At 48.9% G+C, this 15154-nt stretch overlaps 1 protein-coding gene across 1 annotated transcript; it reads left to right on the forward strand.

Moving 5' to 3' along the window:
- Positions 1-3775: 3775 nt before the first annotated feature.
- TMX1 (thioredoxin related transmembrane protein 1) lies at positions 3776-13233 on the forward strand. Its single transcript, XM_054069044.1, has 8 exons — positions 3776-4065; positions 5497-5612; positions 6514-6559; positions 7025-7153; positions 9704-9749; positions 9832-9933; positions 10577-10646; positions 11934-13233. The coding sequence occupies exons 1-8, from the start codon at positions 3794-3796 to the stop codon at positions 12101-12103; spliced, it is 951 nt and encodes a 316-aa protein (XP_053925019.1). The 5' UTR covers positions 3776-3793; the 3' UTR covers positions 12104-13233.
- Positions 13234-15154: the final 1921 nt, after the last annotated feature.

Below are 15154 nucleotides of genomic sequence, written 5' to 3' on the forward strand. Positions count from 1 at the left end.
TCCCACTGTGCCTACTAAACCATGTCCTGAAGTGCCAAGGCTACAGGCTTTTTGAATCCCTCTGGGGATGGAGACTCCACCACTGCCCCGGGGCAGCCTCTGCCAGGGCTTCACCACTCTGTCAGTAAAGAAATATTTCTTAATATCCAATCTAAACCTCCCCTGGTGCAACTTGAGGCCATTTCCTCTCGTCCTATCACTTGTTACTTGGGAGAAGAGACCAGCACCCACATCACCACAATCTCCTTCCCGGGAGCCGCAGAGAGCGATGAGGTCTTCCCTCAGCCTCCTCTTCTCCAGACTACACAGCCCCAGTTTCCTCAGTTGCTTCCAGAACCCCTGGTCTCCAAACATTCCCCAGTTCTGTTCCCTTCTCTGGACGCGTTCCAGCCCCTCAATGTCTTTCTTGGAGTGAGGAGCCCAAAACTGAACCCAAGATTCGAGGTATGGCCTCACCAGCACTGAGTCCAGGGGGATGATCCCTTCCTTGCTCCTGCTGGGCACATCGTGGCTGATCCAAGACAGCAAATGTGTATCTGGTGTTGCTCCTGTGGAAGAACCTCATACCTTGTCATACCTCTAAGGAAGCATGAGGGTAAGAAGGGGATGCGGCTCTGGTGACCGGATTAAATGGATTGAACCAGTGCTATCCCTTCACCCTCTGCACGTTTCTTAAAGCAATGTATTTCTGCAAACCTTATGTCACAATAGCAGAGCAGCCAGAGAGAAAGGGAAAACATTGCTAACAGCATCTATCGGATACTTGTTTGGTTATTAAATCCCTTTATTCTCCTGTGAACCTTGAAAGACAAGGCAGATGTGTCTTCATTCAGCTTGAGAGGGCTGATGTGGATAAGCTGGCGGAAGAACACATAAAAGATATGGTCAAGGCTTTCCTGTTCTCAAATGCCTCAAAACTTTACAAAGAAACAAGACAATGTCAATGTAATAATAATGGAGATAAAAAGTAATTCACAACATTCATTACCCTTTGGAACCAAGTGAAGGAGAAGTGAAGTCATACTTTTCAGAGTCTTTCAAGCTGTTTCCATGGGGACCTTGGTGCGTCTTCAAAGCTACTCTTTATTACAGGGTGTGCCAGCCAGCTCCTTTCTCCTTGAGCATGGAGGTCTACCCTCAAGATGGTAACACCATTTTCCTGTCTCACAGTTCTACATGCTCCCTGTCAGGTGGGACTTGGTCCCAGAAGACCTCTCCCATGGTGTCATCTAAAGGTGGTGTTGCAATTGCTTCTGTTGTTGCCTGTACGTCGTCATCATGTTTTTTCTCTTTTGTTAATATGCACATGGATTAAATCAAATTCATCCTCCACGCAGTCACTGGTTTGGACACACCGAAGAAGGGAACATTTAATTATCCTCTTAATCAGCATAAATAAAAAGTGGGATCATGCTTCTAGTCACTTTCCCCAGGACGTAGATCAAAGTCACACGGCTTGGTAGCCACCCAACATCCACTCCACGTGGTAACGCAACAAATCTGTTTATGCACTAACTCTTCAACGCATCTTAAATTACTGGGATGTGTGGTGCTACCCTGAGGAACCAAAGACAACTCTTTGCATCTCATCTCGTTACTGAGACAGAAGTCTCCTTGGATTATTGTTCCAGTACCTGACGGGGCTACAAGAAAGCTGAGAGGGATTGCTCACAAAGGCTTGTCGTGATGGGAGGAGGGGCAATGTCTATAAACTGGAGAGGAGCAGATTTAGACTGGACATAAGGAGGAATTTCTTCACCATGAGAGTGGTGAGGCCCTGGAACAGGTTACCCAGGGAAGTGGTGGCTGCCCCATCCCTGGAGGTGTTGAAGGCCATGTTAGGTGGCCCTTGGAGCAACCTGATCCAGTGGGATGTATCCCCCGCCCTTGGCAGGGGGTGGAACTGGATGGACTTTAAAGTCCCTTCTGACCCAAACTATTCTCTGATTCTATCAATAACAAATTTCAGAAACTCAATTATGGCTCAAATGCAACGGCAGAGAGCAGGGCGAGTGCTACAAGCAGTGATTTATTGCTGGAGGCTGAATCAATGGATAACAAGCGTCATCAAGTTCTTAGCAATGCCTTAGTGCTCTTCTACAGAAACACGCACGTTGTCTTATACTGCGGGGAAATTGCCAAAATAAAAAAAAACCTGACCCCAAATACTGATTTATTCCTTTTCATGTGCTGATCTAATCATAGAATCATAGAACCACAGAATGCTTTGAGTTGGAAACGACTTTAAAAGATCAAGTGGTCCCCCTCAGGGGTCTGTACTGAGACTGGTGCTGTGTAATATCTTCACCAATGATATTGACAGTGAGATCAAGGGCACCCTCAGCAAGTTTGCAGATAACACCAAGCTGAGTGGTGCAGTTGACACACTGGAAGGATAGGATGTCATCCACAAGGACTTGGACAGGCTGAAAGTGGGGCTGTGAGAACCTCATGAGGTTCAACACGGCCAAGTACAAGGTCCTACACCTGGGTTGGGGCAATCCCCGATTTCAATACAGGATGGGGGATGATGGGATTGAGAGCAGCCCTGTGGAGAAGGACTCGTGGTGCTGGGGATGAGAAGCTTGACACGAGCCGGCAATGTGCGCTCACAGCCCAAAAACCAACTGTGTTCTGGGCTGCATCCAAAGCAGTGTGGCCAGCAGGGAGGGAGGGGATTCTGCCCCTCTGCTCAAGTCTGGTGAGACCCCACCTGGAGTTCTGGAATTCTCAACATAAGGAGGAGATGGAGCTGTTGAACGGGTCCAGAGGAGGCTACAAGGATGATCTGAGGACTGGAGCACCTCCCATACAAGGACAGGCTGAGAGAGTTGGGGTTGTTCAGCCTGGAGAAGGTTCTGGGGAGACCTTAGAGCGACCTTCCAGTACCTGAAGGGGCTCCAGGAAAGCTGGGGAGGGGCTGTTCACAAAGGCTTGGAGTGACAGGATGAGGGGAACGGGTATAAACTGGAGAGGGGCAGATTTAGACTGGACATAAGGAGGAATTTCTTCACTGTGAGGGTGGGGAGGCCCTGGCCCAGGTTGCCCAGAGCAGTGGTGGCTGCCCCATCCCTGGAGGGGTTCAAGGCCAGGTTGGATGGAGCTTGGAGCCCCTGATCCAGTGGGAGGTGGAAGTGCAGGGGGTGGAACTGGGTGGGCTTTGAGGTCCCTTCCAACCCAAACCATTCTATGTTTCTACAATTGTGGCTAACAGAAGCATTGGTGATGCTTGTAGCAAAAGCCTGTGTGTAGCCTTCAGGATGTTCTCGGATTTAGGAGGCTGAGCCCCATCCCTTTGCTCTACGAGGCTCCTTCCCACCAAACCATTACACCACTGCGCGCCTGGAGGTGGAAGAAGCACTCGTGAACTAAGACGTGCGAGGTACGCATGCGCAGAAGCGGGAGGGGGGGGGGGAAAGAGAGGAAGAGCATGTGCGCTTGGTGCGCATGCGCAGAGGAAGAGGGGGACGGGTCTGCGAGCCGAGCGGGGCGAGGTACGCATGCGCAGTGGGCACTTTAGGCGGGGCGCGTGGAGAGGGCTCACATGAGCAGTGGTGCACGAGGTGCGCATGCGTGGGGGGGCGCGGGGGCTAGCCTAGGCTCGAGATGCGCGTGCGCACAGGCGGGAGAGGGCGCCTGTGGGGGTTTGTGGGAAAGTGATCCCAGGAGGGAAGGGCTCTTTAGACATGCATGCGCAGAGGCGGCCCGGGCCCCGTAGGCAGAGGCGGAACGCAAGCAAAGTGGGGCGAATGCGCATGCGCAGAGTCAAGGGGGAAATGGCACCCGCGCGCGCATGAGCCGGGAGGCGCGGGTGCGCATGCGCAGAGTAGCAGGGGAGCGGGCGGCCCCGGCGTCGCCGCCGCGCGCGCCGCCCTTAAGCCCCGCCCTTTTACGGTTTGTCCCGCGCGCGCGTGCGGGCGAGATGGCGTCTCTCGGGAGGTCGTGGGCGCCGTTGTTCTGGGTTTCGCTGTCGGTGGCGGCCGCGCTGGGCAAGCAGAGCCCCGTGAAGGTGCTGTCGGACGAGATGTGGCGGGAGCTGCTGCAGGGCGAGTGGATGGTGCAGTTGTGAGTCGGGAGGGGCCGCACGGGGTGGAGGGAGGGGGGGGCGCCCCTGAGGCGCCGCCACTGATAGGGTTTTACCGTCATTGATAGCGAGAATGCCGGGAAATAAACTCTGACACGCGTTTTGGAAAGCAAGGCTCCTTTAATCAGGCCTGGGCAACGTGAGGGAGTGATCTCGTAGCATCGCGGAGTGGGTTCGGTTGGAGGGCAATCACAGAATGGTTTGGGTTGGAAGGGACCTGAAAGATCATCCAGATCCACCTCCTGCCGGGGGCAGGGACACCTCCCACTGGATCAGGGGCTCCAAGCCCCGTCCAACCTGGCCTTGAATCCCTCCAGAGTTGGGGCAGCCACCACTGCTCTGGGCAACCTGGGCCAGGGCCTCCCCACCCTCACAGCAGAACATTTCCTCCTCAGGTGTCATCTCGATCTCCCCTCTTTCAGCTGAAAACCGTTCCCCCTCACACTATTCCTGCACTCCCTGATCAAGAACCCTTCCCCAGCTTTCCTGGAGCCCCTTTCGGTACTGGAAGGCAGCAGCCAGGCAAGAGCTGAGTACAGAGTGTAGTTCCTACTTATGTGCATGTGTACACATTTTCCCGGAAATCTTATGCATATTCTTTTGCTTCCTGAGGACTAATCATAATGTTATTAAGAACTTCAAGCAGTCAAATCTCTTGCTAATTGGAGTTGGCTCTAGATCTATGTGTGACCTACAGCTGAAGTCATTTGGTCCCTTCAGCCTGGAGGAGACTTGAGGGGAGACCTCATTGCAGTTACAGCTTCTTCACAAGGGGAGGAGGATGAGCAGGCACTGAGCTCTTCTCTCTGGTGACAACGACAGGACCTGAGGGGATAACAGGAAGATGCACCAGGGGAGGCTTAAGTTAGACATTAGGAACAGGTTCTTCCCCCAGAGGGTGGTGGAGCACTGGAACAGCTCCCAGGGAAGCAGTCTCAGCCTGACAATATTCCAGAAGTGTTTGGCCAATGTCCTCAGCCCCACAGTGTGGATGTTGGGGTTGTCCCATGCAGGGACAGGAGTTGGACCCAATGATCCTTGTCGGTCCCTCCCAACTTGGATCTTTCTGTGTGATTTGGGATGGGGAAAGACTGCACACAGAGGTGATTACTGGAGACACCTCTGTTCAGCACAAATGATACTGGACACAAGATGTTATCATCTCCAAAGAAAGAACAGTGTATGGAAAAACACTGCTTGAAAACGCATGCTGTCAGAGAGACATTCTGTCTAACTTTCAAAAAATACAGTTACTCGTATGAAACAATATACCAAATACACCATTACTTATCTGAAATGTTCCATCTGATTTTCAAAAAAATACATTACTTAGATGAAACTTAACTGTACTTTAGCTTAAATCAAGATATTCTACTGTTTGTAGTAGTAACTACTTCTTGTATCGCCCCCAGCTACGCCCCGTGGTGCCCTGCCTGCCAGGGACTGCAGCCTGAGTGGGAGAAGTTCGCTGAGTGGGGTGAGGACCTGGAGGTGAACATTGCCAAAGTGGATGTAACGAAGCAGCCAGGTGAGGGTCTAGGGGCTGCTCCCAACACCAGGAGGGAATTTGGGTGGGCTGAGGGCCGCAGGGAATGTACAACATTAGTAGGTGATCTAATATTGGAAGGCAGATTGCTATATGTAAGCTGAATGCTATAGTCTTAAGAGATAAAGGGAATAAGAGGAGTGGGTGAGGGACCTGAGCCTGTTTAGCCTGGAGAAAAGGAGGCTGAGGGGAGACCTTATGACTCTCCACACTTCCCCTCATTGCTCTCCGCGGTTTGCCTTCCTTAATATAGAAAGGGAACAAGAGAAACAGCTTATGAGGAGCAGCTGAAGGCCCTGGGGCTGTTTAGTCTGGTGAAGAGGAGGCTGGGGGGAGACCTCATTGCTCTCTGCAGCTCCTGGAAGGGAAGTTGTGGTGAGGTGGGTGTTGGTCCCTTCTCCCAAGTAACAGGATGAGAGGAAATGGCCTCAAGTTGTGCCAGTGGAGGTTGAGGTTGGAAATTAGGAGAGCAGGTCCACACAGAGATGATCCGAGGGCTGGAGCGCCTCCTACGTGAGAACAGGCTGAGAGAGTTGGGGTTGTTCAGCCTGACGAAGAGAAGGCTTCCGGGAGACCCTATAGCGGCCTTGCAGTACTGAAAGGGGCTCCAGGAGTGTCTCCAAAGGGCTACAGACAAAACAGTCCAGTAGAATGGTTATTGTCCCACATCTCTTTTTTCCGTCTGGAGAAATTTTCTTGCTCTTTATCTAGGATCTCCTCTTATAGCCTGTGTGCAGCACTTTGATGTGTACAAATCTGTGTTTGATCACAATTAAAGATTGAGAGCTGGGAGCAGCTTTTTATTTCAGTGCGCAGATAACATTTCTTGTCTTTTCTTACCTAACGGTACTCTACTATTCTGAAAATAACTGTTTTCTTACAGGATTGAGTGGACGATTTGTCATAACAGCTCTTCCTACCATCTATCAGTAAGTATGCAATGCAGCGGGATTTTTTGGAGGATAGAGGGCTGTTTTTTTTCCCTTTTTTTTGGGCAAATGAATAAGATTCATAATGCTTTTTAAGACTGAGTTAGTTCACACAGAGACAGCCACTGTCTTACCCACTGTGACCTTGCAGGGCTGCCAGCTCTTGCTTTTCCTTTCCCTTCAGGCCTTATTTATTCTGCTTTTTCATGGGTGTTTCCATTTTGCAATCTTTAGGTTGATCTTAATGCAGTTGTGTGGCAACTCTTTAAGGCATTGCAGCCTAAAGCAAGCCCAGGATACATGTGGAGCGAAATCTAGAAATACTTGCAGTCAGGATTTCTCAAAAACATTTTAGAGCAAATATCTCTTAAAAAAAAACACAGGCAAGGCGGTGGGAAGGAAGTTGTTGAGAGGAAGGAAATGCTGTGCTGTGTAAAATAAGTGACTTTTTGGTTTATTTTACAGCTGTAAAGATGGAGAATTCAGGAGATACCAAGGTGCAAGGACTAAAACTGATTTCATCAATTTCATCAGTGACCAGGAGTGGAAATCTATTGAACCGGTGTCGTCATGGTTTGGACCTTCTTCCTTCCTGTAAGTGTTGGTCTGATTACTATAATAATTTGCTTTCAAGCCTGCAGGCGTTAGGGATGGGGCGTGCTGGGACAGGTCCTTGGGTGCGTTGCTTGTGGCTAACAGCTCATGCAGTGCCTCTGTGCAGGTGTGTGAATGTGATGGGTTGGTGGCCATGCTTCCCACCTTGGCTACAGGAGGATTGCGTGCACAAGCCTAGCAAAGCTGTCCTGAGCAAGGTTTACTTAAAGGCTTCAAATAGTTCTAGCTGTGTGTGGGTAACTTGCTGAAACTTGAAGTTCTTCTTTTAATTCTGCAGCAGAAAGGTGTTTTGGCCAGCTAAATTCCTGGGAATTTGCAATAAAAACTGGAAAATAATGTAGAAAGGTGGTTGTAAGGTGTGGGCTATTAATTTCAGAAGGCATTAGGATGCCAGCTGTATCCTGGGCTGTGTTCAAAGCGGTGTGAGCTCAAGGGTGAGGGAGGGGATTTGGCCCCTTCTGCTCCACTCTGAGGAGACCTCACCTGGAGCTCTGTGTTCAGTTCTGGAGTCCTCGGCACAGGAAGGACATGGATCTCTTGGAGAGGGGAGGCCATGAAGGTGATCCAAGGGCTGGAGCACCTCCTGTATGAGGACAGGCTGAGAGAGTTGGTTTTTTTCAGCCTGGAGAAGAGAAGGCTGAGAGGAGACCTTACAACAGCTTCCACTACTGAAAGAGGCTCCAGGAAAGCTGGGGAGGGGCTCTTGATCAGGGAGTGTAGGGATAGGGATGAGGGAGAATGGTTTGAAGCTAGAAGAGATTGAGAAGAGATCTTAAGAAGAAATGTTTTGCTGTGAGGGTGGGGAGGCTCTGGCCCAGGTTGCCCAGAGCAGTGGTGGTTGCCCCATCCCTGGGGGTTTTCAAGGTCAGGTTGGATGGGGCTTGGAGCCCCTGATCCAGCAGGAGGTGTCCCTGCCCATGGCAGAGGGTGGAAATGGATGGGGTTTGAGTTCCCTTCCAACCTGTTCTATGATTCTGTGATCTGTAGCAAAGCTCAAAGCAGAGTGGAAGTGTGAAGATTCCTTTGTTGAAGGAAAAGTGAGGAGGGGAGTCTGTATTCTGAGAAGAAATGTACTCTTTGGAATTCTTTCGGGATTTGTGCTTTGAAATGCTTTTAATTGTTGCTGCATGTCCTACGTGGTAGTTTCAGAGTAGTTGTGTAACTGCGAGTGATAAAGCGTGTTGGGGACATCATCGGTTGAGGCAAATGACCTGAACTGTTCATGGTTGTTCTTCTGTTGGAGCAATGACAGCTGAAACACCTCTGTGCTAACTGTGCTGTAGCCCTGTTTGTTTATGAGGTGTTATGCTTGACTGGAATTCTACAGGACAAGGCTTAGGGGAGACCTTATTGCCTCATACCAGTACATAAAGGGTGTCTGCCAAGAGGATGGAGACTCTCTTCTTAGGAAGAGCAACGAGGGAAAGACAAGGGGTAATGGGTGTAAGATGCTCTGGAGAGATTGCAATTGGATCACCATGAGAACAGTTAAACATTGGAATAATCTCTCCAGGGAAGTGGTGGATTCCTCTACACCAGATGCTTTTAAGGCTTAGCTTGTTAGGGTGCTCATGTAAACTCTAGATCACCTAAAAAAGTTGGACTAGATGATCCCTGAGGTCCCTTCCAACCTGGCTTTCTATGATTTCTTCTAGGAAGCTCATCGTTGACTACTCACAGTGCTGTTTAAATCTTCAGGCTGTGCAGTTGGTCTCTGTAGTATCCACCCACACCAAGGAATGTGTGGAATGGTGCTAATTTCAAGGTTAATAAGATTAATATTAATAAGATACGATTAATAGAATTACAGAATCTTAGAATGGTTTGGGTTGAAAGGGGCCTTATAGATATTTGGTTATCTATTAGAAGTGTACAGTGCCAGCTCTGTTGTGCCTGCTGATACGGTGTACAGGATCAGTCATTAGCAGCTGAAGGTGGCTTAATGTTTCAAATTCTCCTTTCCTTTACAGACAGCGAATATTTAATGCTGAAGTGTCACAGTGACAGGGAAATGTCAGAATTAGTAGGATGTACGTGATGGATAGCCTGGTCTTATATGTAAAATACAGCTAAACTTGACTGTCTGAAGATCTCTCAGTTCTTATATAACCTGTTTGGGTTTTAAAAGGTTATTTTTTTGTTTCAATAGAATATCCAGATGCTAAATTCTTAATATCTTAGGTAGAGTTACAGCTGGCTTCTCGCAGAGTTTTGGCCCAAGTATAACTCGGATCATAAACAGAAGTGACTGAAGTTCATATGTCAGCAGATCTGAGTTAAGGAAGTTTGTGAGTTTGTAGTTGTCCATATGTGGAACATGCTAGAAGCTGATATTCCTTCATGGCAAAGGAGCCTTTATTGGACTAAAAGACCAAATAGAAGATAAAAACTACTGAAGTAGTTAGGAGGGAAACCAGGCACAAGCAGAAAGTTCTGAGACTGAGTGATGGCCAGTGAGATGCATCAAAAGATTCAGGTATGTGACTACCTTAAAGATGTTTTCAGTTCCTTCTTTCTGCTTTGTTCCAGGATGAGCAGCATGTCAGCCTTGTTTCAGCTGTCAATGTGGATCAGGGTACGTGCCCAGACCTTTCTTGTATCCTAACAGACACAATATTCCACTATTCTTGAAGTGATTTTCTTGTCTTTTATTCCAGCACTGCCACAATTACTTAACAGAAAATGTTGGAATACCGATCTGGGGCTCCTACATTGTTTTTGCGTTGGTGACTCTGTTTCTGGGAGTGATCCTGGCTCTTGTAAGTGAAGCACTTGAAATGGATTGGCTTGTGACTGTGTGTTACACTAGTGCCTTCTCTGCCTCAGGCTTCCATAGTCAGACCTGCTTTCCTGGGGTACCCAGTCCCCTGAGCTGGAAGACAGGGATGGGGTGCAGAATGGGTTCAGTTTTGGGGCCCCTCACTACAAGAAAGATGTTGAGGGGCAGGAGCCCAAGGGGTCTGGGAGCAGCTGAGGGACCTGGTGCTGTTTAGCCTGGAGAATAGGATGCTGAGGGGAGACCTCATCGCTCTCTGCAGCTCTCGGAAAGGAGGTTGTGGTGAGGTGCTGGTCTCTTCTCCCAAGTAACAGGCAATAGAATGAGAGGAAATGGCCTCAAGTTGCATCGGGGAGGCTTAGATTGGATATTAGGAAAAATTTCTTTGTGGAAAGGGTTGTCCAGTGCTGGCAGAGGCTGCCCAGGGCACTGTTGGAATCTCCATCCTTAGAGGGATTCAAAAAGCCTGCGTGTGGCACTTTGGGCCAGGGTTTAGTAGTGGGCTTGGTGGTGTTAGGTTAAGGTTTGAATTTGATGATCTTATGGGTCTTTTCTAGCCTAAACGATTCTGTGATTCTGATGAACAGGATGTTTGGGTGCATAAACGTGTCTGTCTTTGGTTGCAGATAATGGTGTTCTTAGCAGACTGTGTCTTTCCATCCAAAAGGCGCAGACCACCGGAATACCGTCACACAAGTAAGTGTGCTGCATGCTTCTCATTCCGTGAAGCTGTTTGGTAATCTTGTTTCATAAGCATTGCTTTGTAACTTGTCTGTGGGAGGTGAGAGTGTAGAAGTTCACACCTGCGACTGACGCTGTGCTTTCAGTGTGCCCAGGTGGCCAAGAAGGCCCATGGCATCTTGGTCTGGATCAGACACAGCGTGGCCAGCAGGAGCAGGGAGGGGATTGTGCCCCTGGATTCAGCACTGGTGAGGCCGCACCTCAAATCCTGGGTTCAGTTTTGGGCCCCTCACTCCAAGAAGGACATTGAGGGGCTGGAGGCCAGGAGTTCTGGGAGCGTCTGAGGGACCTGGTGATGTTTAGCTTGGAGAAAAGGAGGCTGAGGGGAGACCTCATCATTCTCTGCAGCTCCTGGGAAGGAGGTTGTGGTGAGGTGGGTGCTGGGTCTCTTCTCCCAAGAGACAGGTGATAGGATGAGAGGGAATGTCCTCAAGTTGCGCCAGGGCAGGTTTAGATTGGACATGAGGAAAAACTTCATGGAAAGGGTTCTCGGGCTCTGGCAGAGGCTGTCCTGGGAGGTGGTGGAGTCTCCACCCCTGGAGGGGTTTAATAGACGGGTGGATGAGAGGTGCTCAGGGATCTGGTTTAGTAGTGGACAGGTATGGTTGGACTCGATGATCTCAAAGGTCTTTTCCAACCAAGTGATTCTATGATTTACCCGCAGCTGTTTGCCCTGTGGGTTTATACTGAATTTGTATTTTTTAGCTGAAGTATTTGTAAATTTGTTTTCAGGAGCTAGAATGTTTTTACAGCTTTTTCATATGTGCAAGGTATGAAATTCCACGTGTGCAAGGAGATAAGTTTTAAGTGATACTCTCAGTGTTGCTAATTTGGGGGTTTGTGTAAGTTTGGGGAGCAAAGTAAGGATTAAAAGTGAACTCATGTTTCTGTGGATGGTGCGTGATTCCTTTGAGGTTTGTCTCTGGAATCTTTCCAGGTGGTCTTAAAAGGTCATGGAAGAACATCTAAGTGCTGGTTTATGGCTTGTAGGAACCTGACTGTCTTCCAAAGCAGAGGGATTTTGATATCTTGTTTGGTTAGTCTGTAATGTGTTAGTTCTCGACCTGTGAGTAATTTCACGCTAGCAATGATTCTACGTACAACAGCAGCGAAGTGACCAGTACTGGAAAGCGCTTCCTGCGTTACATTATCAGAGTTCTGTGCTATCTGTGATCTTAAAGAAAGTGAATTTGACATGGTGATGGTATTTATTTGTGTATACATGCTTTCTTTTTTCCTCAGGCCCAGAGACAGATCAGTGTCTGAAAAAGCTGGACGAAGAGCAAGAAGCCGATAAGGAGGATGTCTCGGATGATGAAACAGAGAGTAAAGACATAGTTGGTGGAGACTCATCACTGAATGCTGTAAGGCAGCGCCAAGTGAATCTTGCTGCCACAGAGAATACATCTTAGCTTTATTCGCATGCGAGATTAGTGTTTGAGTCACCGCTCAAAAGGAGCTCAATGTCAAATCCTTCGGCTTGAAGAGAAGAGTGACTACTGACAGGGTAGTACTGATGCAGTTCATGAAGTCAGAAAGTGGTTAAAATCCTAGTGTCCTGTCATTTTTCAATTATCAGACTTTTCCAGGTGTTTGGATGAAGACTGCTGCGTGCCATGAACGCCCTTAGGGTGTGGGTCTTGTGGGATTGCCTTAAACTCTCTTAAAACTTTAGATCTTAGGCTGCATCACTAGGAAGATAAAGCAATAAATCCCTGAGGCACCGAGGCGAACTAGTAGCACCCTTTAATCAAAGGCGAATTCCATTAACTTGAAGAGGGACCAGGGCCACAGGAATGCTGGGTGCTGAGCTGGTTTTAAAGCTGAGTTGTGTGGGCTAACTCCGCCTGGGAAATATTTAAGTGTAGCTATTACAAAAGCAGGGTTTTCTATAATAGTTTTTCAGTTCTTTCAAGATTATTTGTGCAATATAGGAAGTAAATACAGCGAACTTTTGGCTTTTAAAAGAACAAAACTCCCTTTTTTTTTGTCTTGCTGTACTTCTAGGCTCCTGGTTTAACATGAACTTCTAGCGCTAATGTACATTTGCCTTCTGCACTCTGACCTTTTCTTACTGCCTCCCTGCCTTAGGCAAAACCGTATCCCAAAACTGCCTCCTAGGTATTTCAAGTTGCTGGAATCCAGCCTCCGCTTGTGATTAGCGTCGCTACTCCAAGGTCTGTTTTGAGTATCCATAGGCAGCTTGTGTTTGCTGATCGCTGTAGGTCTCTGTTCATATTTTTAAGGATGTTATGGTTTTGTCCTGTGAATATTTAAGTTCCCTAATATTTTTGAAGAGCCTGTATTCCAAAGATGTTCACTGAGGCTGAGCAGCAGCTGTGATGGAACAGATGTGTGCGAGAGCCCATCCTTTGTGTGTGTCGATGATGTTTGAATAGCAGTTCTGTACAAGCCAGACTGCACGTTCTGTATCATCACCTTGACTGCTTCTGTCCAGTTTAATCCCAGGAGGAATGAATTATCTGTAAGAATACTTTTTTTTTTTAATATATCAGAGAGTCTTCAAAGAAAAAATAACCAGCTTTGGATTCCTGTGTTTGTGTCTCTTTAAGATAGTGTCTTGCTCTGCCTGGCAGAGAAGGACCTGGGGGTGCTGGTCAACAGCGGCTGAACATGAGCCAGCAGTGGCCAAGAAGGCCAACAGCATCCTGGCTTGGATCAGCCATGGCGTGGCCAGCAGGAGCAGGGAAGAGATCATCCCCCTTGACTTGGTGCTGGTGAGGCCGCACCTTGAATCGTGGGTTCAGTTTTGGGTCCCTCACTCCAAGAAGGACATTGAGGGGCTGGAGCGCGTCCAGAGAAGGGAACAGAGCTGGGGAAGGGGCTGGAGAACAGGGGTTCTGGGAGCAGCTGAGGGACCTGGGGCTGTTTAATCTGGAGAAGAGGAGGCCGACAGGAGACCTTACGACTGTCTACAACTGCCTGGAAGGAAGTTGTGGTGAGGTGGGTGTTGGTCTCTTCTCCCAGTGTCGGGCAACAGGATGAGAGGAAATGGCCTCAAGATGAGCCAGTCAGTAAAAACTTCTTCACAGAAAGTGTTTTCAGGCACTGGCAGAGGCTGCCCAGGGAGGTGGTGGAGTCTCCATCTCTGGAGGGGTTTAAAAGCCAGGCAGGTGAGATTTCAGGGATCTGGTTTGGTAGTAGACAGGTATGGTTGGACTTGATGATCTCCGAGGTCTTTTCAAACTTCACACAAATGCTTCTGTCAGGTACCTGTGGCTGTTGGTTGAGACTGGCATGGGTATCTGATGGTCTGCTTGGCTGGTTTGTATGGTTTGGGGAGGAGCCTTCATACACCCATAGACAGCGATGGCAATAACATTGGGTTCTTGTCCTGCAAAGTTAGTGTAGAGTGGAGTTGAGAAATTGAAGTTCAGTTCTTTGTAGCTTTTTTCTGTCTGCATAAAATGCACGCAAATCGGATCTGGCTACAGATGGGCTCCTCCCCTCTCCCACCTCCGTGCTTTATATTGGATCTGACCAGCCAGCAGCAGTGAGTTCATCATAATTCAGAACGGTGTGAGCTCTGAAATGAAAGAGGCTTCTTGAGGAGCAAACGAATCTGGACTAAATGTGCTCGAAGCACTTCTGAGCAACAGCTGACCCGGAGCAAAGCTCTTCTCAGAGAGCCTGTCTTGTCTGTTCCCTTGCTCTGTCCTCTGTCTCAGCTTTTAGGAGCGAGCACTGAGAACTTGGGAGCGTTGCCCGTTGGCTCTTCATGTGAACAAGTGGAGTTTTCTGGGAAAGTATGGTAATACCCGTGCAGTTCTTCCCTGACAGGGACATGGAATGTGTCTCACCTGGGGAACTGACCCAGAGGGCCAACGGAATCCTAGGGTGCATCTAAAGCAGCATGGATGAGGGAGAGGATTCTGCCCCTCTGCTCCGAGACCCCACCTGGAGCCCTGTGTCCAGTTCTGGAATCCCCAGCATAAGAAGGAGATGGAACTGTTGGAACAGGTCCAGAGGAGGCCACGGAGATGTTCTGAGGGCTGGAGCACCTCTGCTCTGAGGACAGGCTGAGAGAGTTGGGGTTGTCCAGCCTGGAGAAGGCTCCAAGGAGACCTTAGAGCAGCTTCCAGTGCGGGAAGGAGCTGGAGTACAGGAAAGCTGGGGAGGGGCTTTTGATCAGGGAGTGCAGGGATAGGATGAGGGGGAACAGTTTTAAGCTGAAAGAGGGGAGATGGAGATGAGATCTTAGGAAGAAATGTTTTCCTGTGAGGGTGGGGAGGCCCTGGCCCAGGTTGCCCAGAGCAGTGGTGGCTGCCCCATCCCTGGAGGGGTTCAAGGTTGGATGGGGGCTGGAGTCCCTGATCCAGTGGGAGATGTCCCTGCCCATGGCAGGAGGCTGGAAGTGGGTGGGCTTTAAGGTACCTTCCAACTCAAACCATTCCAGGATTCAGTGAAATCCTGTGCAAAGTTGTATAAAAGCAGCGTCTCTG

The sequence above is a fragment of the Cuculus canorus genome, chromosome 5 (assembly GCF_017976375.1).
Source record: "Cuculus canorus isolate bCucCan1 chromosome 5, bCucCan1.pri, whole genome shotgun sequence".
Classification (NCBI taxonomy): Eukaryota; Metazoa; Chordata; class Aves; order Cuculiformes; family Cuculidae; genus Cuculus; species Cuculus canorus.